At 37.8% G+C, this 23,729-nt stretch overlaps 1 protein-coding gene across 2 annotated transcripts in view; it reads left to right on the top strand.

The window, feature by feature from the left end:
• Nucleotides 1-9,877: 9,877 nt before the first annotated feature.
• Nucleotides 9,878-23,729, top strand: part of LOC148950016 (putative fatty acyl-CoA reductase CG5065) — a 123,080-nt gene continuing 109,228 nt past the window's right edge. For both annotated transcript variants that reach the window (XM_089092075.1, XM_089092076.1), the window contains exon 1: nt 9,878-10,199. In XM_089092075.1, the coding sequence (XP_088948201.1) occupies nt 10,011-10,199 (189 nt within the window). In that variant the 5' untranslated portion in view covers nt 9,878-10,010. The remainder of the gene's footprint in view (nt 10,200-23,729) is intronic.

A 23,729-nucleotide genomic window follows, 5' to 3' on the forward strand; every position in this document is an offset into this window, starting at 1 on the left:
TTTGTGTGTATGTCATCTCTGTGCATGTGTTGTTTCTTTGTGTGTTTTGTTTGTGGGTTTGTCGTCTCTGTGTGTGTGTCGTTAATTTGTGTGCTTCGTCTCTCATGTTTCATCTCTTTGTTTTTTTGTGAGTCGTCTCTTTGTGTCTGTCGTCTATGTGTGTTTGTTGTCTCTGTGTGTGTGTCTTCTCTGTGTTTGTGTCATCTCTGTGTGTGTTTGCGTGTCTTCTGTGTGTGTGTTAACTCTGTATGTGTGTCGTCTGTATGTGTGTCGTCTCTGTGTGAGTGTCGTTTCTTTGTGTGCTTCGTCTCTTTGTGTTTTTCGTCTCTGCGGTTTAGTCTTCTATGAGTTTGTTTCGTCTCTCTGTGTGTATCGTCTCTATGTCTGTGTCTTCTCGGTGTGTGTTTCGTCTCTGTGTATATTTCGTTTATGTGTTTGCGTTGTCTCTGTGTGTTAGTCGTCTTTGTGTTTTAGTAGTCTCTGTGTATGTGTCGTCTCTCTGTGTGTGTCGTCTCTATGTCTGTGTCGTATCTGTATGTGTTTTGTCTCTGTGTAGGTGTCGTTTCTGTGTTTGCGTTGTCTCTGTGTGTTAGTCGTCTCTGTGTGTTAGTAGTCTCTGTTTGTGTGTCGTCTCTATGTGTGTGTCGTCTCTATGTGTTTGTCATCTCTGTGTTTTTTTCGTCTTTGTGTTTGTGTCATATCTGAGTGTGTGTCGTCTCTTTATATGTGTCGTCTCTTTGTATGTGTCGTCTCTGTCTGTTTGTCATTTCTGTGTTTTTGCCGTCTCTGATTTGTTTTTCGTCTCTGTGTGTTTGTCGTCTTTGTTAGTGTATCATCTCTGTGCGTGTGTTTTATCTATGTATCTGTCGTCTCTGTGTATGTGTCGTCTCTGTGTTTTTGTCGTCTCTGTTTGTTTGTCGTCTCTCTGTGTGTGTGTTGTCTCTGTGTGTGTGTCGTCTCTGTGTGTGTGTCGTCTTTGTGTGTTTATAGTCTTCGTGTCGTCTCTGTTTGTGTTTCGTCTCTGTGCGTGTGTCGTCTCTAAGTGTGCGTCACTTCTGTGTGTGTCGTCTCTGTTTGTGTGTCGTTTCTGTGTGTGGTTCGTCTCTATGTGTGTTTAGCCTGTTTGTGTGTGTTGTCTCTGTGTGTATCATCTCTGTGTGTGACCCGTCTCTTTGTGTGTGTCGTCTCTGTGTGTGTGTTGTTTCTGTGTGTATTTCGTCTTTGTCTGTGTGTAGTCTCTGTGTTTGTGTCGTCTCTGTGTTTATGTCGTCTGTGTTTGTGTGTGTCATTACTGTGTGTGTTTCGTCTGTGTGTGTGTCCTCTCCGTGTGTCTCGTCTTGTTTTGTGCGTCGTCTCTGTGTGTTTTTCGTCTAATGTTTTAGTCTTCTATGTGTGTGTTTATTCTCTGTTTATGTTTTGTCTCTGTGTGTTTGTCGTCTCTGTATGTTAATTGTCTCTGTTTTTGTTGTCTCTGTGTGTGTGTCGCCTCTGTGTGTATCGTCTCTGTGTGTGTAATCTCTGTTTTTGTTTCGTCTCTGTGTCTGTGTCGGCTCTATGTTTGTCGGGTCTGTTTGTGTGTTATTTCTGGGTGAGTCCTCTCTGTGCATGAGTCATCTTTTTGTATCTGCCATTTCTGTGTGTTTGTTGTCTCTGTGCGTGTGTCATCTCTATGGTTGTGTTAATAGTCTCAGTGTTTTTTTAGTCCCCATGTGTGTGTCGTCTCTATGTATTTTTTGTTTCTGTGTGTATCTCGTCTCTGTGTTTGTGTCCTCTTTTTTGTGTGTGCGTGTCGTCTCTGTGTATGTGTCGTCTCTATGTGTGTGTCGACTCTGTGTATGTTTCGTCTCTTTGTGTGTGTCGTCTCTGTGTGTGTGTGTCGTCTCTGTGTTTTGTTGTCTTTGTGTATGTGTCGTCTATGGATTTGTGTCGTCTCTGTGTGTGTGTTGTCTCTGTGTGAGTGTCTCTCTCTCCCTCTCTCTCTCTCTCTCTCTCTCTCTCTCTCTCTCTCTCTCTCTCTCTCTCTCTCTCTCTCTCTCTCTCTCTCTCTCTCTCTCTCTCTCTCTCTCTCTCTCTCTCTCTCTCTCTCTCTCTCTCTCTCTTTGGAATGTCAACTAATTGATTCTTCAGACTTAGATGGGGATTACGAAGGGGTGAAAAGAGGTTTAGTTAGATAGCTAGATAAAAATTATGCAAACAATTTACTAAAGAAAATTAAACGGAAACCATAAAACTATAAGGAAAAAACTCTCTCTCTCTCTCTCTCTCTCTCTCTCTCTCTCTCTCTCTCTCTCTCTCTCTCTCTCTCTCTCTCTCTCTCTCTCTCTCTCTCTCTCTCTCTCTCTCTCTCTCTCTCTCTCTCTCTCTCTCTCTCTCTCTCTCTCTCTCTCTCTCTCTCTCTCTCTCTCTCTCTCTCTCTCTCTCTCTCTCTCTCTCTCTCTCTCTCTCTCTCTCTCTCTCTCTCTCTCTCTCTCTCTCTCTCTCTCTCTCTCTCTCTCTCTCTCTCTCTCTCTCTCTCTCTCTCTCTCTCTCTCTCTCTCTCTCTCTTTCGTCATATCTATGTTTGTGTCATCTCTGTGTGTGTGTTGTCTCTGTGTGTGTGTCTTCTCTATATGTGTGTTGTCTCTGTGTTTGTGTCATCTCTGTTTGTTTGCCGTATCTGTGTGTTTGTCGTCTCTATGTTTGTGTCGTCTCTGTAGATGTGTCGTCTTTGTATTTGTGTCGTCTCTTTGTGTTTGTCGTCTCTATCTGTGTTTCATCTCTCTGTGTTTGTCGTCTCTTTGTGTGTGTTGTCTCTGTGTGTATGTCGTGTTTGTGTTTGTATCGTCTCTGTGTGTGTGTTGTCTCTGTGTGTGTCTCGTTTCTGTGTGTGTATCTCCTCTGTCCGTTTGTCGTCTCTATATGTGTGTCTGCCGTCTCTGTATTTTTGTCGTCTCTTTTTGTTTGTCGTTTCTGTGTGTGTGTATTCTCTGTGTGCGTGTCATGACCGTCTTTTCTGTGTTTTTGTCATCTCTTTTTGTGAGTCATCTCTGTCTGTGTGTCGTCTCTTTGCGTCTTTCGTCTTTGTGTGTGTGTCGTCTCTGTGTGTGTTTCGTCTCTTTGTGTGTCGTGTCTGTGTGTGTGTCGTCTCTTTGTGTGTGTAGTCTTTGTGTGAGTGTCGTCTCTATGTATTTTTCAAATGTGTATGTCGCATCTGGGTGCATCTCTTTTCTGTATGTTTCGTCTTTGTATTTTTCGTCTTTGTGCATATGTCGTCTCGATGTGTGTTTCGACTTTGTGTGTGTGTCGTCTCTGTGTGTTTGTCGTCTGTGTGTGTGTTGTCTCTGAGTGTGTATGTCGTCTCTGTGTGTGTGTCGTCTTTTTTGTGTATCGTCTCTGTATGTGTCGTCTCTGTGTGTGTGTCGTCTCTATGGGTGTGTCGTCTCTTTGTATGTCTCATCTCTGTGTGTGTGTCGTCTCTTTGTTTGAGTCGTCCCTGTTTGTTTGTCGTATCTGTGTGTGTGTTGCCTCTGTGTGTGTGTCGTCTCTGTGTGTTTGTCGTCTCTGTGTGTTTTTCGTCTCTCTGCGTGTGTCGTCTCGTGTGTGTCGTATCTGTGTTTGTGTCGTCTCTGTGCGTGTGTCATCTCTGTGTTTTTGTCGTCTCTGTGTGTGTTTCGTCTCTGTGTTTGTCGTCTATGTGCGTGTTTCGTCTCTATGTATTTGTCATCTGTGTGTGTGTCGTCTCTGTGTGTATGTCGTCTCTGTATTTGTGTCGTTGCTGTGTTTTTATCGTCTCTGTATGTGTGTCGTCTCTTTGCGTGTTTCGTCTTTGTGTGTGTGTCGTCTCTGTGTGTGTTTCGTCTCTTTGTTTGTCGTGTCTGTGTGTCTGTCGTCTCTGTGTGTGTGTCGTCTCTGTGGGAGTGTCGTCTCTATGTATTTTTCAACTGTGTATGTGTGTTTGTCGTCTCTGGGTGCATCTCGTTTCTGTATGTTTCGTCTTTGTATGTTTCGTCTTTGTACATGTGTCGTCTCGATGTGTGTTTCGTCTCTGTGTGTGTGTCGTCTCTGCGTGTTTTTCGTCTGTGTGTGTGTTGTCTCTGAGTGTGTATGTCGTCTGTGTGTGTGTTGCCTTTTTTTGTGTATCGTCTTCATTTGTGTTATCTCTGTGTATGTGTCGTCTCTATGGGTGTGTCGTCTCTTTGTATATTTCATCTCTGTGTGTGTGTCGTCTCTTTGTTTGTGTCGTCTCTGTTTGTTTGTCGTCTCTGTGTGTTTTTCGTCTCTGTGCGTGTGTCGTTTCGTGTGTGTCGTCTGTGTTTGTGTGTTGTCTCTTTGTTTATGTCGTCTCTGTGCGCTTCTCATCTCTGTGTTTGTGTCATATCTGTGTGTGTGTCGTCTCTGAGTGGGTCATCTATGTGAGTGTGTCGTTTCTATGTATTTGTCTTCTGTGTGTGTCGTTTTTGTGGGTATGTAGTTCCTCTGTGTGTCATCTTTCTGCATTTTGTCTGTGCGCTTTTGTCGTCTCTATGTGTGTTTAGTCTCTGTGTGTATGTGTCGTCTGTGTGTGTTTGTGTCGCGTCTGTGTGTGTTTCTTCTCTGTGCGTGTGTAGTCTTTGTTTGTGTGTGTCTTCTCTGTGTGTGTTTCGTCTCTGTGTATGTGTCATCTCTTTGCGTGTGTTGTCTCTATGCGTTTGTCGTATCTCTGTGTGTGTCATCTCTGTGTTTGTGTCATCCCTGTTTGTTTGTCTTACATTTCTGTCGGTAATCTTTGTTTGTTTTTCTGTCTTTGTGTATGTGTCATCTGTGTTTGTGTTTATGCCGTCTAAGTGTCTGTGCCGTCTCTATGTGTGTGTCGTCTCTATGTGCTTTTCATCTCTGTATCTGTTCTGTCTCTCTGTCTGGTTCGTCTCTGTTTCTCTCTCGTCTCTGTGTTTGTGTCGTCTCTTTTTGTTTTTAGTATCTGTGTGTTTGTCTTCTCTCTGTGCATGGAATATCTATGTGTGTGTCGTCTTTGTTTGTGTATCGTCTCTGTGTGTCTTGTCTCTGTTTGTGTCGTCTATTTGTATGCGTCGTTTCTGTGTCTGTGTCATCTCTATGCGTGTTTCGTCTTTGTGTGTGCTTCGTCTCTGTGTTTGTGTCTTCTCTGTTTTTTTGTCGGCTCTTATTGTTTGTCATATCTCTTTGTATGTCACCTCTGTGTGTATGTCGTATCTGTGTGTGTGTAGTCTTTGTTTGTTTGTCGTCTGTATTTCTGTGTTATCTGTGTGTTTATGTCGTCTCTTTGCGTTTGTCTTCTCCGTGTTTTTGTAGTCTCTGTGTGTTTGTCGTCTCTGTGTGTGTCGTCTCTGTGCGTGTGTCGTCTCTATGTATTTGTCATCTGTGTGTCTGTTGTCTCCGTGTGTCTGTAGTTTCTGTGTGTTTCGTCTCTGTGCATTTCGTCTGTGTGCTTTTGTTGTTTCATGTGTATTTCGTCTCTGTGTGTGTGTGTCGTCTCTGTTTGTGTGTGGTCTGTGTGTGTGTGTCTTCTGTGTTCGTGTGTCGTATATGTAGGTGTATAGTCTATGTATGTCTTGCCTCTGTTTGCGTCGTCTCTGTGTATGTGTCGTCTCTGTGTGTGTGTCGTCTCTTTGCGTGTGTCGTCTCTTTGTGTGTGTGTCGTATTTACGTGTGTGTCATCTCTGCGTTTGTTTGTTTTACCTTTCTGTCTGTCACCTCTGTGTGTGCTTCGTCTCTGTGTGTGTGTCGTCTGTGTTTGTTTCTATGTCGTCTCTGTGTCTCTGCCGTCTCTATGCGTGTGTCATTTCTATGTGCGTTTTATCTCTGTATCTGTGCTTTCTCTATGTGTGGTTTGTCTCTTTGTCTGTGTCGTCTCTGTGTTTGTGTCGTCTCTATTTGTTTCACGTATCTGTGTGTGTGTCATATCTCTGTGTATGTCATCTTTGTTTGTGTATCGTCTTTGTTTGTGTATTGTCTCCGTGTGTGTATTCTCTGTTTGTGTCGTCTCTGTGTCTGCGTCATATCTCTGTCTGTGTCATCTCTATGAGTGTTTCGTCTCTGTGTGTGCTTCGTCTCTGTGCTTGTGTCGCCTCTGTTTGTGTGTCGTCTCTTTTTGTTTGTCGCATCTGTGTGTGTGTCACCTCTGTGTGTGTGCTGTCTCTGTGTGTGTGTTGTCTCTGTGTGTTATTCGTCTTTGTGTGTGTGTCGTGTCAGTGTCTGTACCGTCTCTATGTGTGTGTTGTCTTTGTGTCTGTTTCGTCTCTGTTTGTTTATCTCTCTGTGTTTGACTCGTCTCTTTGTGTGGGTCGTTTCTGTGTGTGTGTGTCGTCTCTGTGTGTGTCTCGTCTCTGTGTGTTTGTTGTCTCTGTGTGTGTGTCGTATCTGTGTTTGTGTCGTGTGTGTGTGTGTGTTTTTGTTTGTCGTGTTTGTGTGTGTCGTCTCTTTTTGTGTGTCGTCTGTGTGTGTGTAGTATATGTGTATATTTTTTCTCTTTGTGTGCGTAGTCTCTTTGAGTTTGTAGTATCTGTGTTTTTGTCTTCTATGTGTGTATTTGTCTGCGTTTGTGTGTTGTCTCTGTGCTTGTGTCGTCTCTGTGTGTATTTCGTCACTGTGTATTTATCACCTATGTGTGTGCATCGTCTCTGTTTGTTTGTCGTTTTTGTGTGTTAGTCTTCTGTGTGTTTGTTTCGTCTCTGTGTTTGTGTCATCTCTGTGTGTTTGTCGCCTATATGTGTTTGTCGTATCTGTGTGTATGTCGTCTCTGTGTTTTTGTCGTCTCTGTGTGTGTGTCGTCCCCGTGTGTGTGCCGTCTCTGTATGTGTGTCTTTTCTGTGTATGTGCCGTCTCTGTGTTAGTATCGTCTCTTTGCGTGTGTCGTCTCTATGTTCGTGTTGTCTCTGTGTTTGTGTCGTCTCTGTGTTTTGGGGTCCTTATTTTTGTCGTCTCTCTGTGTCGTCTCTATGTGTGTGTCATCTCTGTGTTTTTGTCGTTTCTGTGTGTGTCGTCTCTGTGTGTGTCACCTCTGTGTGTGCGTTGTCTGTGTGTGTGTGTTGTCTTTGCGCGAGTGTCGTCTCTGTGTTTATGTCGTCTCTCTGTGTGGGTCGTCTCTGTGTGTGTGTCGACTCTCTGTGTTTGTGTCGCCTCTGTGTGTGTGTGTCATCTCTGTGTGTTTGACATCTCTGTGTGTATTTTGTCTCTATGTCTGTGTCGGCTTTATGTTTGTGTCGAGTCTGTGTGTTTGTCGTTTCTGTGTGTGAGTCCTCTCTGTGTGTGAGTCGTCTTTTTGTGTGTGTTTTCTCTGTGTGTGTGTCGTCTATGTGTGTGTGCCGTCTCTATGTATGTGTCATCACTCTTTGTGTGTCGTCTCTGTGTGTGTGTCGTCTTTTTGTGTGTCATCTCTGTGTGTTTGTCGTCTCTGTGTGTTCGTCCTCTGTGTGTGTGTCATCTGTGTGTGTTTCGTCTCTATGTTTGTGTCTTCTCTGTATGTTTGTCATCTTTCTGTTTGCGTTGTCTCTGTGTGTGCGTCCTCTCTCTGTGCTTGTCGTCTCTGTGTGTGTGTGTGTGTTGTCTTTTTTTGTGTCGTCTCTGTGTGTGTGTCGTCTCTGTGTGAGTGTCGTCTTTTTTTGTGTCGTCTCTGTGTGTATGTCGTCTCTGTGTTTGTGTCTTCTCTGTATCTGTGTCATCTGTGTGTGTGTTTCGTCTCTGTGCTTTTGTCGTCTCTGTTTGTGTGTCGTCTCTATGTATGTGTCGTCTGTATGGGTGAAAAGATGTTTAGTTAGATATCTAGATAAAAATTATGCAAACAATTTACTAAAGAAAATTGAACGGAACCCATAAAACTATAAGGAAAAAAACTCTCTATCGCTCTATCTCTCTCTTTCTCTCTCTCTCTCTCTCTCTCTCTCCCTCTCTCTCTCTCTCTCTCTCTCTCTCTCTCTCTCTCTCTCTCTCTCTCTCTCTCTCTCTCTCTCTCTCTCTCTCTCTCTCTCTCTCTCTCTCTCTCTCTCTCTCTCTCTCTCTCTCTCTCTCTCTCTCTCTCTCTCTCTCTCTCTCTCTCTCTCTCTCTCTCTCTCTCTCTCTCTCTCTCTCTCTCTCTCTCTCTCTCTCTCTCTCTCTCTCTCTCTCTCTCTCTCTCTCTCTCTCTCTCTCTCTCTCTCTCTCTCTCTCTCTCTCTCTCTCTCTCTCTCTCTCTCTCTCTCTCTCTCTCTCTCTCTCTCTCTCTCTCTCTCTCTCTCTCTCTCTCTCTCTCTCTCTCTCTCTCTCTCTCTCTCTCTCTCTCTCTCTCTCTCTCTCTCTCTCTCTCTCTCTCTCTCTCTCTCTCTCTCTCTCTCTCTCTCTCTCTCTCTCTCTAAGTTTAGAAAAAAAATAAAGAACTCCATTAATTCAAAAATGAACAAAAATAGAATCAAATAATCTACCAAGCATTCAACTACCACATATCAATATCCAAAAATAAATGAAACCCAAAACAAACAGAAATTGAAATAAATGACAGAGTCAAACTTAAAACGAGCAGAAATTAATATGAGTAAGGTTCTAAACTTCGAGCTTTCTGAAAGCCAGAATATAATTTTTACTTTACTAAAAAAATTTATGTTTTCACTTGTATAACTTTAAAAAATCAAAAATTAATTAATATGTTAAGGAATAAGCATAAGCATATGTATGCTAAACTGACAATGCATATTTTTTTCAATAAATTCATTTGAATTTTTTTCAGTAACATACAAATTCTATTCTGGCTTTTAGGAAGCATGGGGTTTAGAACCTTACTCATATTAATTGTTGCTCGTTTTGAGTTTAACTAAGATATTTATTTTAATTTTGGTTAGTTTTGGGTATCATTTATTTATTAATACTGATTTGTGTTATTTGTATACTTGGTAGATTATTTGATTCTATTTTTGTCCCTTTTGCTCTAATGTGGCTCTTTACCTTTTTTGTGAAAAACTCATTTTTTTTTAACTAATCTTAAAAAAGTATAAGAGCATTAAGCTGAAACTTCCACGGAAATTTGAGCGGGATGTTGAATTAAATTAAAAGCTACTATATGACCCATGGTACCTTGTTATAAAAAAGAAAGTCTTAGTAATTTTTAATGGAGCTGATTCGATTGAAAATTGAAAGTTCTAGGCCCCTTATTAAAAGTAAAAGATGGTTGAATGGCAACTCGCCCCTTCCCTTGTCTTTTTTCCTTAGCTGCTCCCCTGCCCTTTCCAAAGAAATTCAATAGAAATTTTAATCAAAATAGTCAAAGCGTCAAATATATCTGCCTCCGGGGATAGCATAACTCTTGCAATCTCTGGGTCTTAGGCCGTAAGAAATTTACCGGTTCAGACAAAAATTCTGGGGGAGGGTTCAAACCAGGTAACCTTCTCCTGGATGCTGCTTTGAATTAAGTGGTTTTTTTTCTCAACTGTAATTATTGGAACAATACGAGCACCATAAATGTATAAAAAGGGAATGTTAGACTTTTGGACATTGACCATTTGTACTAATTTTCAAATTACATGAGTAAAACTAATTTTACCCTACAAAGGTTGTTCAATAGAGCATAATAAATGTTTTTAATCAATAAGTGATTTCAATTAATTACAATAGTCTTTATTGAACACTGAGTTGTCTTTGTTGAGAGAAGTGTGATAAAACCGGGTTGGTATTGATTTTGTTGACAGGAACTGCTGAACTGGAAAATATTGAATATAAATTCTTTGCCGTAACGGAGAAGAAAACACACTAATTTTAAATGCTTTACAGAATGTTGAGACGTAACAAAAAGGTCCCAGACAGTACATTTGTTGCTGCTATGACAACACTGCTCGCAAAATACCTCATATATTCAGGTTTGATTTGACATAATCCTAGGTGCATTGAAGTAGTGACGTACAACCCGCTGGGTAGAAATGTTAGAATCAAGCATCAAAATTTGTTATACTTTTCGGCAAAGGTGATTTACCTTATAATTTCAAGGATTTACCTTATAACTACGAAAATTCTGTACTTTAGAAAACAGTAATATAATAAGCTTGAAAGAGAACATGGCATCTGAAATTGTCAATTTTTATGACCGATCTGTATTTATTACTGGAGGCACCGGATTTTTTGGAAAGATTTTGATTGAAAAGCTACTTCGGAGCTGTCCAGGACTGAAAAATGTGTATGTTCTAATACGTCCAAAAGCGGGACAAGACCCCAAGCATAGATTACAGGATTTATTGTCAGCAGCAGTAAGTACTTGCTAACCTTTATCGGCTGTTGTGATTCAAAAGGTGATATATTACATGTGCATAATAAATGCTCTAAATGAGTTCAATACCTGATTTTTCTTTCGTTACAGTTAAGGATAAGATCTTTGTATCAGACGAAAAATTTCTTTTAGCCAGGCCGTCTAAAATACAGTAAAAAGAAATTGACATTAAAGGCTTGATCTCGCAAAGATTTCACATAGTGAAAAAAAATGTGAGACATAAAAAAACCGTATATAGCTCGATAGTCCAATAAGGCAGAAGAAAACAAGCTCGGCCAATCTATAACCTTTGTTTAGTTTGAGTGTGCTGACTGCAAATACCTTCCAGGTATGGCCAAACTGTGACGCATGTGTAGAACTTGGTAGATAGTAGGACTACAATTGGCGCAGGGCGTCCATACCTATGTATCAGGCACATAAGTAAAGGGGGCTCCGTTGACCCAATCCCCTCAGAATCTTAAATGTTGCTGAGTTTTATCTGCTCTTTTTTTGAGTTATCAAATGTTTCTTCTGTTTTTTATAGCCCCCCCCCACCCCCTAAAAAATATTCCTGTGTACATACCAGTTGTGTATTTATCCTCATTTAGTTCGAAGTAATTACAGATTACCCATCGCAAATGTATAATACTAAATTTACATTACGGGGAAAGTGAAATAATAGCAAATGCGATATCATAGGCAGCGCAATTGTGCTGCCTAAGTAAAGAACGATGTTGGCACAACGTATAATTATTTTTTTTTCTTCCATACCAGGGTACTGCGTGTCAAAGGAGTTCTTGTAGAAACTTCAAAAAGGGCTCAATCGATTGGAAATTGGAATGGCTAGTGCCCTTTTTAATAGTCAAAAGTAATTGGAAGGCAGCTAACACCCCTTCTGCGCCCACCATTTCTCCAAACACATCCAATCAAAATTTTGAAATAGCCAATTTTTTCTGCGTAGTTGATTTCTAAAAAGAAATTATGTTTTTGAGAAGAACACTCCCCCTTAGCCCATAATTCGGACTTTACTGAACAAATATAAATGTTTTTTCTTTCATAACTTTAATAGATCAAATAATATTAACATTTTGATTACTAAGTATCAGTATATGTGTATTAAACAGACAGTTCAGATTCATTTGTATTTTTTCAGTAAAATTCAAATTATATTCTGGCCTTTGGCATAGGGGTTTTGAGCCCTACTCATGTTAATTTCTGCTCATTTGAGTTTTAATCGGTTATTTATTGTAATTTCTGTTCCTTTTGGATTTCATTTATTTATCGATGCTGATTTGTGGTAGTTTCACGCTAAGTAGATTATTTTATTTTATTTTTGCTCATTTTTGGTTTAATGGAGTTCTTTACTTTTCTTTGAAAAACTTATTTTGTGGGGAAATTTTTTTTTAATTAATTCACTGAACAAAGCAGGATTGCTGCTATTGCACTTTACGTAAACACTTAGTAGGTTTTGATCATAGATTTGAACCTATACTCTATTGAACAAGAACAGAAATAGTTTTTATTTTCAAAGGAAAGCAGAGGCAAGGCGAAGTTTAAACGGAGCAGACATTTTGTATATAAAGGAGTTGGTGTGAAATCCCCCTTAACCATCCACTGTTTTGGCTACTATTCGAATTTTGTTGCAAATACCTTAAAAGTAACTGCTCAAGCATTTTTCTGCAGAGGAGGAGTGTTCTGTGAGGGGGAGGACTCCCCCAGGGAGAAATTCTTACGGGGAATATTTTTCAAGTCTTACGGGGCGAAATTCTCAAAATTCTTACGGGGCGGCAGCGTTCGGTCGACTTCAAATTAATTTTGCGGCAATTCTTTATTGCATTAGTAGTAAGAGAGGTGCTGATTTCAGGGATACATGAAAGTACACAAAAAATTACACACGAATATGCAGTACAGTTTCAAAAATACATGAAAATATACATTGAATTGTGCAAGAAAAACCCATGGTCAAAAGTGTATACAATATGAACGGTACATGTACCTATGGATTTGGGGCCTTTACATTCCTTCCTGTGCTATAGAAAACCGGTGCGTCTTGTTTAGCTGCCAATATATATCAATTATTTTGTTGTTGTTATTTATCTAGTTTTTCTAAACCAGTATTTGCTTGCCTGTATAGGACCATGCTATTTGCTTGGACACTATGAACGACCGCGCTAGGATTATTGCCTGGCTGTGACAATGGGTATTACCTCTAAATACAGAGAATTAAGGTGTTAGTATTCCGATACAATAAGTCAAGTATAATAGAATTTATGTTCCTAGTGGAAGCTCGTAAAACCCGTCCCCCTCCCCGCGCTAGGATTATTGCCTAGCTGTGACAATGGATATTACCTCTAAATACAGAGAATTAAGGTGTTTATTCTGTGTGATTTTTTCTTTACTTGGTGGCCATTCAAAAAGCTAGGATTTCTGTTAAATAAATAATTCTTATACCTTTTAAAATAGCTTTACGGGGGTTTGAGAGACTCTGTGTAAATATTTATCGGGGTTTATTTTTTCTGTTCAATCATTTTCAGTGTAAGCCAATGTAGTTACCTCATTCTTTTATTCTAACTTAACTTGTAGGAATAGGACTTCTAGAATAAGGATTCATTCCCTCGACTAAATCAGTTTATTCATGTATAATGGTGAATAAAACACTGTTAATTCACCGTATTCTTCTTCTTCTCATGCAGCTAAACGACGCGCTGTGTTTGTCACACCAACTAGTAAATATTTATCGGGATTTTATTTTTTCCGTTCAATTATTTTCAGTGTAAGCTAATATAGTGCTGGGGGGAGTAAAAATGGTAGTTATTTAGTACCCGGTAAACAGGTGACTTGATATGATTCATTAGAAGTAGGTTATTGCTAATGATACCTCCTCGACAGATATTTTTATGGTTCTAACAATTGTACTCTATGCTTGCCCAGAGAAACAATGCGGCCTTTCCACTATTACTCTATGGCCGATTATCGACACTACCTAGTTTATTGCATGTATTAAATCAGTATTTTTTACGCAGTGGAACGATAAACACATAACTAATATTTCTAAAAAAGTGAAGATGAAGCATTTTAAGAAAGTGTGTTCACATGATAGTGTTATTGTAGCATGGCATGCTGACAAAGAGAAGTATTTAAACTATGAAATAAGAACAAGTGGTAGTACTATCGGAAACGTATGCGTGCATTGTCATGACAGTAAGGAATGGAATTTCTTTGGAGTACCAAAAAAATTCAACTCTTATGATGGTGGATATGCGAGATTGAGATCTCCGGAGATTATTGCACTCAAAGAGAATGCCAACATAAAAATAATAGTTGATAAAGAGGGGCATCTTCTTGCTAGTGCTTGTGGTAACATGTTACCCAGTCTTAAACCACATCGTCAGCTTTCGGGTATTAGCATACAAATGAAAGCAAAGACGAAAAGAAAGGCCTACTCTTCTAATAATATCATAAACCATACCATGTCTACGTGTCGGAACTGTTACTTGTGTAAAAATAGTGTGATAATAGACAGTGAAATTGCTAGAAAAATAAAAAGGGCATTGGTAGAAAATACCACTAAGGAATATAAAGATGAATCGATGAAAAACAAAGTACCAGCAAACGTTACTGCCATTGATCAAACAGTCAATGAATCAAATAATACCAAAGACGAAAAGCATATTGACCCTGTCGATGACACACCTATAAAAATTGTGTATGAGTCAAAATGGAATAATGATTATTCTACTGATTACGAACTAAGAGACATGACATTATTTCATTAAAAATATATTATGCCTTACATTGTTATGTGTTCATTATTTTTAGAGTAAGCTAGCATATGGAACGTTTAGAATGTCTATTAAAACATCGGAGATGTAAGAAGAGGAATTTACATATATCATATATTGGATAGATAGGTAAACATAGAGAAGATCTAAGTATAAGAATGAATAATTTCTCTATCAACATATATTGACAGATACTTGGGATAGCATTGACAAAATCAAAGTATCGTAAGTAGCAAACTCTTTCTTGAATTCAACTCATGAGGTTTCTTGAATTAAATATCAAAACAATAAAGAGTATATTACTTACTTGCGATTTTATCATGATCTCTCGAATTAAATATCTGTATTGTGTCAAAGAAGCAAATTCAAGAAAGCGATTGTTACTTACAATTTCTTCACAGTTTAATGAAAAGAATAGAACCATTCTAAAGAATAAAGACGGGTTAAGCTGAAAGTTATTTATTGCTTAAACGTATTAACGGATTTTTTTTTGAGAAAAAAAAACACAACAACAAATGTTTACATAAAAATAGTAGTTAGAGTTCACTCTTAAACATACACAAACGATGGTCCCATGATATAGAATAGTTTTTACCATGTCTTATGGATTTATCACGATCAGGTATGTTCTTAGGTATCCACTGTGCGAAGAACCTAACCTCGTCTGCAGGACGGTGATAACCCCCTTCAAATTTAGGACACTTAAACTCTTCTAGATTGAAAAGTGGAATCCTAGGACCACACTTTTGAATTAAAACTTTATCGGTAGGAACATTGCCCTTTGCGTAGAGTGCTTCAACCCCGAAAAAGCTGCAAATTTCACTGACTTCTTCCTGAACATTTCTCAGTTCCTGACCAGCATTATTAAGTGGTGTAATCACTCTATCGTAGAATCCCAGTCTGTTTATATGACGTAATGTAGTACTCCACAAGCTTTTATCATACTCAAACATGTTATAGTTCACTATCCAATGATAACAGTCAATTTCTTCGGTTTCCATAGACAATAATAAAAATGCACATTCAAATATAACACCACAAGATGATTTTTTCAAACTGATTAATTTTGTGTCATACAATCCTATCATCTTGGATGTTATTAATGTAGTTGTTAAGCAGAAAACTACTTCATCAAACTTGTATTCCTTCACTCAAAGTTGAATGAAGTTATTGCTAGGGGGTTGAGTCCTAAAACCATCTGACTTTATTGTTGGGAGGAGTCTTAAAACCCTTGGAAATCACCGCATGGAGGAGTCATTGAACTATCTGTATATATTTCATGTAAATGAAGTCTGGAAATTTCAATAACAGAACAATTCTTTTTTTTTCTCTTTATCACAAACAATTTTCACTTAGCTACACGATGTATAAATTTAATTCAAGAAATTATGAAAAAATTCTCAGTAAGTAACAATTTCTTTCTTAAAGTCAACTCTTGGATACACAATATGGAAATTTCATTCAAGAAATTATGAAAATATTTGTAAGTAAGTAACAAGCTCTTTATTGATTTCACCTCTTGAATATACAGTACAGATACTTCATTCAAGAAACGTGATTAAACACGTTTTGAAACTACATGCTATTTGCTTGCCTTTCCTTGGCACCTTTCCAAACGAGCGGGGATTCCCCACTGGTTCCTACACATTGCAAAAACGTCAGCAGTACGAAAACTCCATGTTTTTTTTGTCTTTATCACAAACAATTTTCACTTAGCTACACGATGTAGAATTTTAATTCAAGAAATAATGAAAAAATTCTCAGTAAGTAACAATTTCTTTCTTGAAGTCAACTCTTGGATACACAATACGGAAATTTCATTCAAGAAATTATGAAAATATTTTTAAGTAAGTAACAAGCTCTTTATTGATTTCACCTCTTGAATATACAGTACAGATACATCATTCAAGAAACGTGATTAAACACGTTTTGAAACTACATGCTATTTGCTTGCCTTTCCTTGGCACCTTTCCAAACGAGCGGGGATTCCCCACTGGTTCCTACACATTGAAAAAAGTGAGCAGTACGAAAACTCCACGTTTTCAACCAGACTGTTTTTTTCTCTTTATCACAAACAATTTTCACTTAGCTACACGATGTAGAAATTTAATTCAAGAAATTATGAAAAAATTCTCAGTAAGTAACAATTTCTTTCTTGAAGTCAACTCTTGGATACACAATACGGAAATTTCATTCAAGAAATTATGAAAATATTTGTAAGTAAGTAACAAGCTCTTTATTGATTTCACCTCTTGAATATACAGTACAGATACTTCATTCAAGAAACATGATTAAACACGTTTTGAAACTACATGCTATTTGATTGCCTTTCCTTGGCACCTTTCCAAACGAGCGGGGATTCTCCACTGGTTCCTACTCATTGCAAAAAAGTGAGCAGTACGAAAACTCCGTGTTTTCAACCAGACTGGTTTTTTAGACAACACCCATTTCTTAGGGACCAATCAGAGACAGCGGAGGTTGCTCAATATACTATAACTTGATTGGTGATTGGTTACACACCGCGACGGCGCATACATAGTGAGAGAGACATGCAAAGTCGACATAGCTATATTTCATTTTTTTAAGGTTAATTTAGACGAGGTTACGTGCCTGCACGTAACCTCGTCTAAATTAACCTTAAAAAATGAAATAAAACTATTTCAACTTTGCATGTCTCTCTCACTATGTAGCAACCTCCGCTGTCTCTGATTGGTCCCTAAGAAATGGGTGTTGTCTAAAAAACCAGTCTGGTTGAAAACGTGGAGTTTTCGTACTGCTCACTTTTTTGCAATGTGTAGGAACCAGTGGGGAATCCCCGCTCGTTTGGAAAGGTGCCAAGGAAAGGCAAGCAAATAGCATGTAGTTTCAAAACGTATTTAATCACGTTTCTTGAATGAAGTATCTGTACTGTATATTCAAGAGGTGAAATCAATAAAGAGCTTGTTACTTACTTACAAATATTTTCATAATTTCTTGAATGAAATTTCCGTATTGTGTATCCAAGAGTTGACTTCAAGAAAGAAATTGTTACTTAATGAGAATTTTTTCATAATTTCTTGAATTAAATTTCTATAGCGTGTATCTAAGTGAAAATTGTTTGTGATAAAGAGAAAAAAAACAGTCTGGTTGAAAACGTGGAGTTTTCGCACTGCTCACTTTTTTGCAATTTGTTGGGACTAGTGGGTAATCCCTACTCCTTTGGAAAGGTGACAAGGAAAGGCAAGCAAATAGTATGTAGTTTCAAAACGTGTTTAATCACGTTTCTTGAATGAAGTATCTGTACTGTATATTCAAGATGTGAAATCAATAAAGAGCTTGTTACTTACTTACAAATATTTTTATAATTTCTTGAATGAAATTTCAGTATTGTGTATCCAAGAGTTGACTTCAAGAAAGAAATTGTTACTTACTGAGAATTTTTTCATAATTTCTTGAATTAAATTTCTACATCGTGTAGCTAAGTGAAAATTGTTTGTGATAAAGAGAAAAAAAAGAATTTTTCTGTTATTGAAATTTCCAGACTTCATTTACATGCAATATATACCGGGAGTTCAATGACTCCTCCCCGCAATGACTTCCAAGGGTCTTATGACTCCTCCCCACAATGAATTCAGATGGTTTTAGGGCTCATCCCCCTAGCCATAACTCCATTCAACCTTGAGCGAAGGTATAAAAGTTTGATGAAGTATTTTTCTACTTGCAAACTACATTAATAACTTCCAAGATGATAGGACTGTATGACACAGAAATTATCAGTTTGAAAAAATCATCTTTTGGTGTTATATTTGAATGTGCATTTTTATTATTGTCTATGGAACTCGAAGAAATTGACTGTTATCATTGGATAGTGAACTATAACATGTTTGAGTAGGATAAGAGCTTGTGGAGTACTAAATTACGTCATATAAACAGACTGGGATTCTACGATAGAGTGATTACACCACTTAATAATGCTGGTCAGGAACTGAGAAATGTTCAGGAGGAAGTCAGTGAAATTTGCAGCTTTTTCGGGGTTGAAGCACTCTACGTAAAGGGCAATGTACCTCAGGATAAAGTTTTAATTCAAAAGTGTGATCCTAGGATTCCACTTTTCAATCTAGAAGAGTTTAAGTGTCCTAAATTTGAAGGGGGTTATCACCGTCCTGCAGACGAGGTTATGTTCTTCGCACAGTGGATACCTAAGAACATACCTGATCGTGATAAATCCATAAGACATGGTAAAAACTATTCTATATCATGGGACCATCGTTTGTGGATGTTTAAGAGTGAAATCTTAGTACTATTTTTATGTAAACATTTGTTGTTGTTTTTTATTCTCAAAAAAAAAATCTGTTAATACGATTAAGCAAAACATATCTTTCAGCTTAACCCGTCTTTATTCTTTAGAATAGTTCTATTCTTTTCATTAAACTGTGAAGAAATTGTAAGTAACAATCGCTTTCTTGAATTCGCTTCCTGGACACAATAAAGATATTTAATTCGAGAAATAATTATAAAATCGCAAGTAAGTAATAAACTCTTTATTGTTTTGATATTTAATTTCGAGAAATCCCATGAGTTGAATTCAAGAAAGAGTTTGCTACTTACGATACTTTGATTTTGTCAATGCTATTCCAAGTATCTGTCAATAGATATTGATAGAGCATTTATTCATTCTTATACTTAGATTTTCCCTATGTTAACTTATCTATCCAATATATGATGTATGTAAATTCCTTTTCTTACATCTCCGATGTTTTAATAGACATTCTAAACGTTCGATATGCTAGCTTACTCTAAAAATAATGAACACATAACAATGTAAGGCATAATATATTTTTAATGAAATAATGTCATGTCTCTTAGTTCGTAATCAGTAGAATAATCATTATTCCATTTTGACTCATACACAATTTTTATATGTGTGTCATCGACAGGGTCAATATGCTTTTCGTCTTTGGTATTATTTGATTTATTGACTGTTTGATCAATGGCAGTAACGTTTGCTGGTACTTTGTTTTTCATCGATTCATCTTTATATTCCTTAGTGATATTTTCTACCAATGCCCTTTTTATTTTTCTAGCAATTTCACTGTCTATTATCACACTATTTTTACACAGGTAACAGTTCCAGCACGTAGACAGGATATGGTTTATGATATTAGCAGAAGAGTAGGCCTTTCTTTTCGTCTTTGCTTTCATTTGTATGCTAATACCCGAAAGCTGACGATATAGTTTAATACTGGGTAACATGTTACCACAAGCACTAGCAAGAAGATGCCCCTCTTCATCAACTATTTTTTTTTTGTTGGCATTCTCTTTGAGTGCAATCATCTCCGGGGATCTCAATCTCGCATATCCACCATCATAAGAGTTGAATTTTTCGGTACTCCAAAGAAATTCAATTCCTTACTGTCATGACAATGCAAGCACACGTTTCCGATAGTACTACCACTTGTACTTATTTCATAGTTTAAATACTTCTCCTTGTCAGCATTCAATGCTACAATAACACTATCATGTGAACACACTTTCTTAAAATGCTTCATTTTCACTTTTTTAGAGATATTAGTTATGTGTTTATCGTTCCACTGTGTAATAAATACTGATTTAATACATGCAATAAACTAGGTAGTGTCGATAACTGGTCATAGAGCAATAGTGGGAAAGCCACAACGTGTCTCTGGGCAAGCATAGAGTACAATTGTTAGAGCCATAAAAATATCTGTCGAGGAGGTATCATTAGCAATAACCTAATTCTAATGAAGCATATCAAGTCACCTGTTTACCGGGTACTAAATAACTACCATTTTTATTCCCCCTAGCATTTTATTGGCTTACACTGAAAATAATTGAACAGAAAAAATAAAATCCCGATAAATATTTACTAGTTGGTGTGACAAACACAGCGCAACGTTTAGCTAGATAAGAAGAAGAAGAATACGGTGAATTAATAGTGTTTTGTTCACCATTATAGATGAATAAACTGATTTAGTCGAGGGGATGAATCCTTATTCTAGAAGTCCTATTCCTACAAGTTAAGTTAGAATAAAAGAATTAGGTAATTACAATGGCTTACACTGAAAATAATTGAACAGAAAAAATAAAACTCCGATAAATATTTACACAGAGTCTCTCAAACCCCCGTAAAGCTATTTTAAAAGGTATAAGAATTATTTATTTAACAGAAATCCTAGCTTTTTGAATGGCCACCAAGTAAAGAAAAAATCACACAGAATAAACACCTTAATTCTCTGTATTTAGAGGTAATATCCATTGTCACAGCCAGGCAAAAATCCTAGCGCGGGGAGGGGGAACGGTTTTACGAGTTTCCACTAGGAGCATCAATTCTATTATACTTGACTTATTGTTTCGGAATACTATCACCTTAATTCTCTGTATTTAGAGGTAATATCCATTGTCACAGCCAGGCAATAATCCTAGCGCGGGGAGGGGGAAGGGTTTTACGAGATTCTACTAGGAGCATCAATTCTTTTATACTTGACTTATTGTATCGGAATACTATCACCTTAATTCTCTGTATTTAGAGGTAATATCCATTGTCACAGCGAGGCAATAATCCTAGTGCGGGGAGGGGGAAGGGTTTTACGAGCTTGCACTAGGAGTATCAATTCTATTATACTTGACTTATTGTATCGGAATACTATCACCTTAATTCTCTGTATTTAGAGGTAATATCCATTGTCACAGCTAGGCAATAATCCTAACGTGGGGAGGGGGAAGGGTTTTACGAGTTTCCACTAGGAGCATAAATTCTATTATACTTGACTTATTGTATCGGAATACTATCACCTTAATTCTCTGTATTTAGAGTTAATATCCATTGTCACAGCTAGGCAATAACCCTAGTGCGTAGTGGGGGAAGGGTTTTTCGAGCTTCCACTATGATGATCACTTATATTATACTTGACTTATTTTATTGGAATACTATCACCTTAATTCTCTGTATTTAGAGAAAATATACATTGTCACAGCCAGACAAAAATCCGAGAGCGGGGAGGGGGAAGGTCATACGAGTTTCCTCAATGAGGATGAATTCTCTTATACTTGACTTATTGTATCGGAATACTATCACCTTAATTCTCTGTATTTAAAGGTAATATCCATTGTCACAGCGAGGTAATAATCCTAGCGCGGGGAGGGGGAAGGGTCTTACTAGCTTCCACTAGGAGCATAAATTCTATTATACTTGACTTATTTTATCGGAATACTATCACCTTATTTCTCTGTATTTAGAGTTAATATCCATTGTCACAGCTAGGCAATAATCCTCGCGCGGGGAGGGGGAAGGGTGTTACGAGCTTCCACTAGGACCATCAATTCTATTATACTTGACTTATTGTATCGGAATAATATCACCATAATTCTCTGTATTTAGAGTTAATATCCATTGTCACAGCCAGGCAATAATCCTCGCGCGGGGAGGGGGATGGTTTTAAGAGTTTACACTAGGAACATCAATCATATTATACTTGACTTATTGTATCAGAATACTATCACCTTAATTTTCGATATTTAGAGGTAATATCCATTGTCACAGCTAGGCAATAGCCATAGCGCGGGGAGGGGGAAGGGTTTTCCTAGTTTACACAATGAGTATCAATTCTATTATACTTGAATTATTGTATCGGAATAATTTCACCTTTATTATCTGTATTTATAGTTAATATAAATTGTCAAAGCGAGACAATAACCCTAGCTCGTAGAGGGGGAAGGGTTTTACGAGTTTATACTAGGAGCTTCAATTCTATTATACTTGACTTATTGTATCGGAATACTATCACCTTAATTCTCTGTATTTAGAGATAATATCCATTGTCACAGCCAGGCAATAATCCTAGCGCGGGGAGGGGGAAGGGTTTTACGAGTTTCCACTAGAAGCATCAGTTCTATTATACTTGACTTATTGTGTTGGAATACTATCACCTTAATTCTCTGTATTTAGAGGTAATATCCATTGTCACAGCCAGGCAATAATCCTAGCGCGGGGAGGGGGAAGGGTTTTACGAGTTTCCACTAAGAGCATCAATTCTATTATACTTGACTTATTGTATCGGAATACTATCACCTTAATTCTCTGTATTTAGAGGTAATATCCATTGTCACAGCTAGGCAATAATCCTAGAGCGGGGAGGGGGAAGGGTCTTACGAGATTCCACTAGCAGAATAAATTATATTATACTTTAATTATTGTATCTGAATACTATAAACTTCATTATCTGTCTTTAGAGATAATATACATTGTCACAGCCAGGCAATAATCCTAGCGTGGGGAGGGGGAAGGGTTTTACGAGTTTCCACTAGGAGCATAAATTCTATTATACTTGAATTATTGTATCGGAATACTATCACCTTAATTCTCTGTATTTAGAGGTAATATCTATTGTCACAGCCAGGCAATAACCCTAGCACGGGGAGGGGGAAGGGTTTTACGAGTTTCAACTAGGAGCATAAATTCTATTATACTTGACTTATTGTATCGGAATACTATCACCTTAATTCTCTGTATTTAGAGGTAATATCCATTGTCACAGCCAGGCAAAAATCCTAGCGCGGGGAGGGGGAAAGGTTTTACGAGTTTCCACTAGGAGCATCAATTCTATTATACTTGACTTATTGTGTCGGAATACTATCACCTTAATTCTCTGTATTTAGAGATAATATCCATTGTCACAGCCAGGCAATAGTCCTAGCGCGGGGAGGGGGAAGGGTTTTACGAGTTTCTACTAGGAGCATCAATTCTTTTATACTTGACTTATTGTATCAGAACACTATCACCTTAATTCTCTGTATTTAGTGGTAATATCCATTGTCAAAGCTAGTCAATAATCCTAGCGCGGGGAGGGGGAAGGGTTCTACGAGCTTCTACTAGGAGCATAAATTCTATTATACTTGACTTATTGTATCGGAATACTATCACCTTAATTAGTAGAGATGACCCTATAACTCCGATCAGCACTCCTTATATGGGCATAGACCCACGTGGTTTATGGACTTTGTCAGTGAGAATTTGAAAAACAGGAATTTTGTCACATTTATGGATGGTTTTATGGACTTTGTCAGTGAGAATGAAAAAACAGAAACTTTGTCACATTTATGGATGGTTTTATGGATGGTTATGTGTGTTGATTATTTGATGGTTTTATGGATTTTGTCAGTGAGAATGAAAAAACAGGAATTTTCTCACTTGAAAAACCAGGAATTTTGTCTGTTTTATGGACTTTGTCAGTGAGAATGGAAAAACAGGAACTTTGACACTTCCTTCTTGTTGTCGTTCGAAGCAAAGTTAATGACATTTCCTTCCTGTTCGAGGCAGATGTTATGATCCGAAAATAGTATTTGTTATTGTTTCCGAGCCAAATGTTACGAGTTCCCGGGAAACAGTTAGTTAATGTCTGACAGATGACGTCAAGTTAATTAATGTCTTTGCATTTACAAAGAGAAAAGTCTCCAATAAACAGTTAAATCACAGATGATGTCATGATTGATTGATTAATATGGAAGGGGAATTAATTGGAGTTCTAACAAGAGAATTGATTCACTGGCAGATGTTTTGATCTTAGCGTAGGGAAAGGTTTCCAAATAATTTGAAATGCATTAGCGCAGAGATGCCAAACAAAAGGAACATGCTGAAATTCCGTTTAGAGATAATTTTAGCGAAACCGTTTTAGCTATTTTATGGAATTATTTCGGCGAAACAGCTAGAGACATTTTAAAAGGTGATTTTTGAAGAGATTTTGGAAGAGAAT

The sequence above is a fragment of the Artemia sp. Qi Xiang Cuo genome, chromosome 7 (assembly GCF_049724085.1).
Source record: "Artemia sp. Qi Xiang Cuo chromosome 7, ASM4972408v1, whole genome shotgun sequence".
NCBI lineage: Eukaryota > Metazoa > Arthropoda > Branchiopoda > Anostraca > Artemiidae > Artemia > Artemia sp. Qi Xiang Cuo.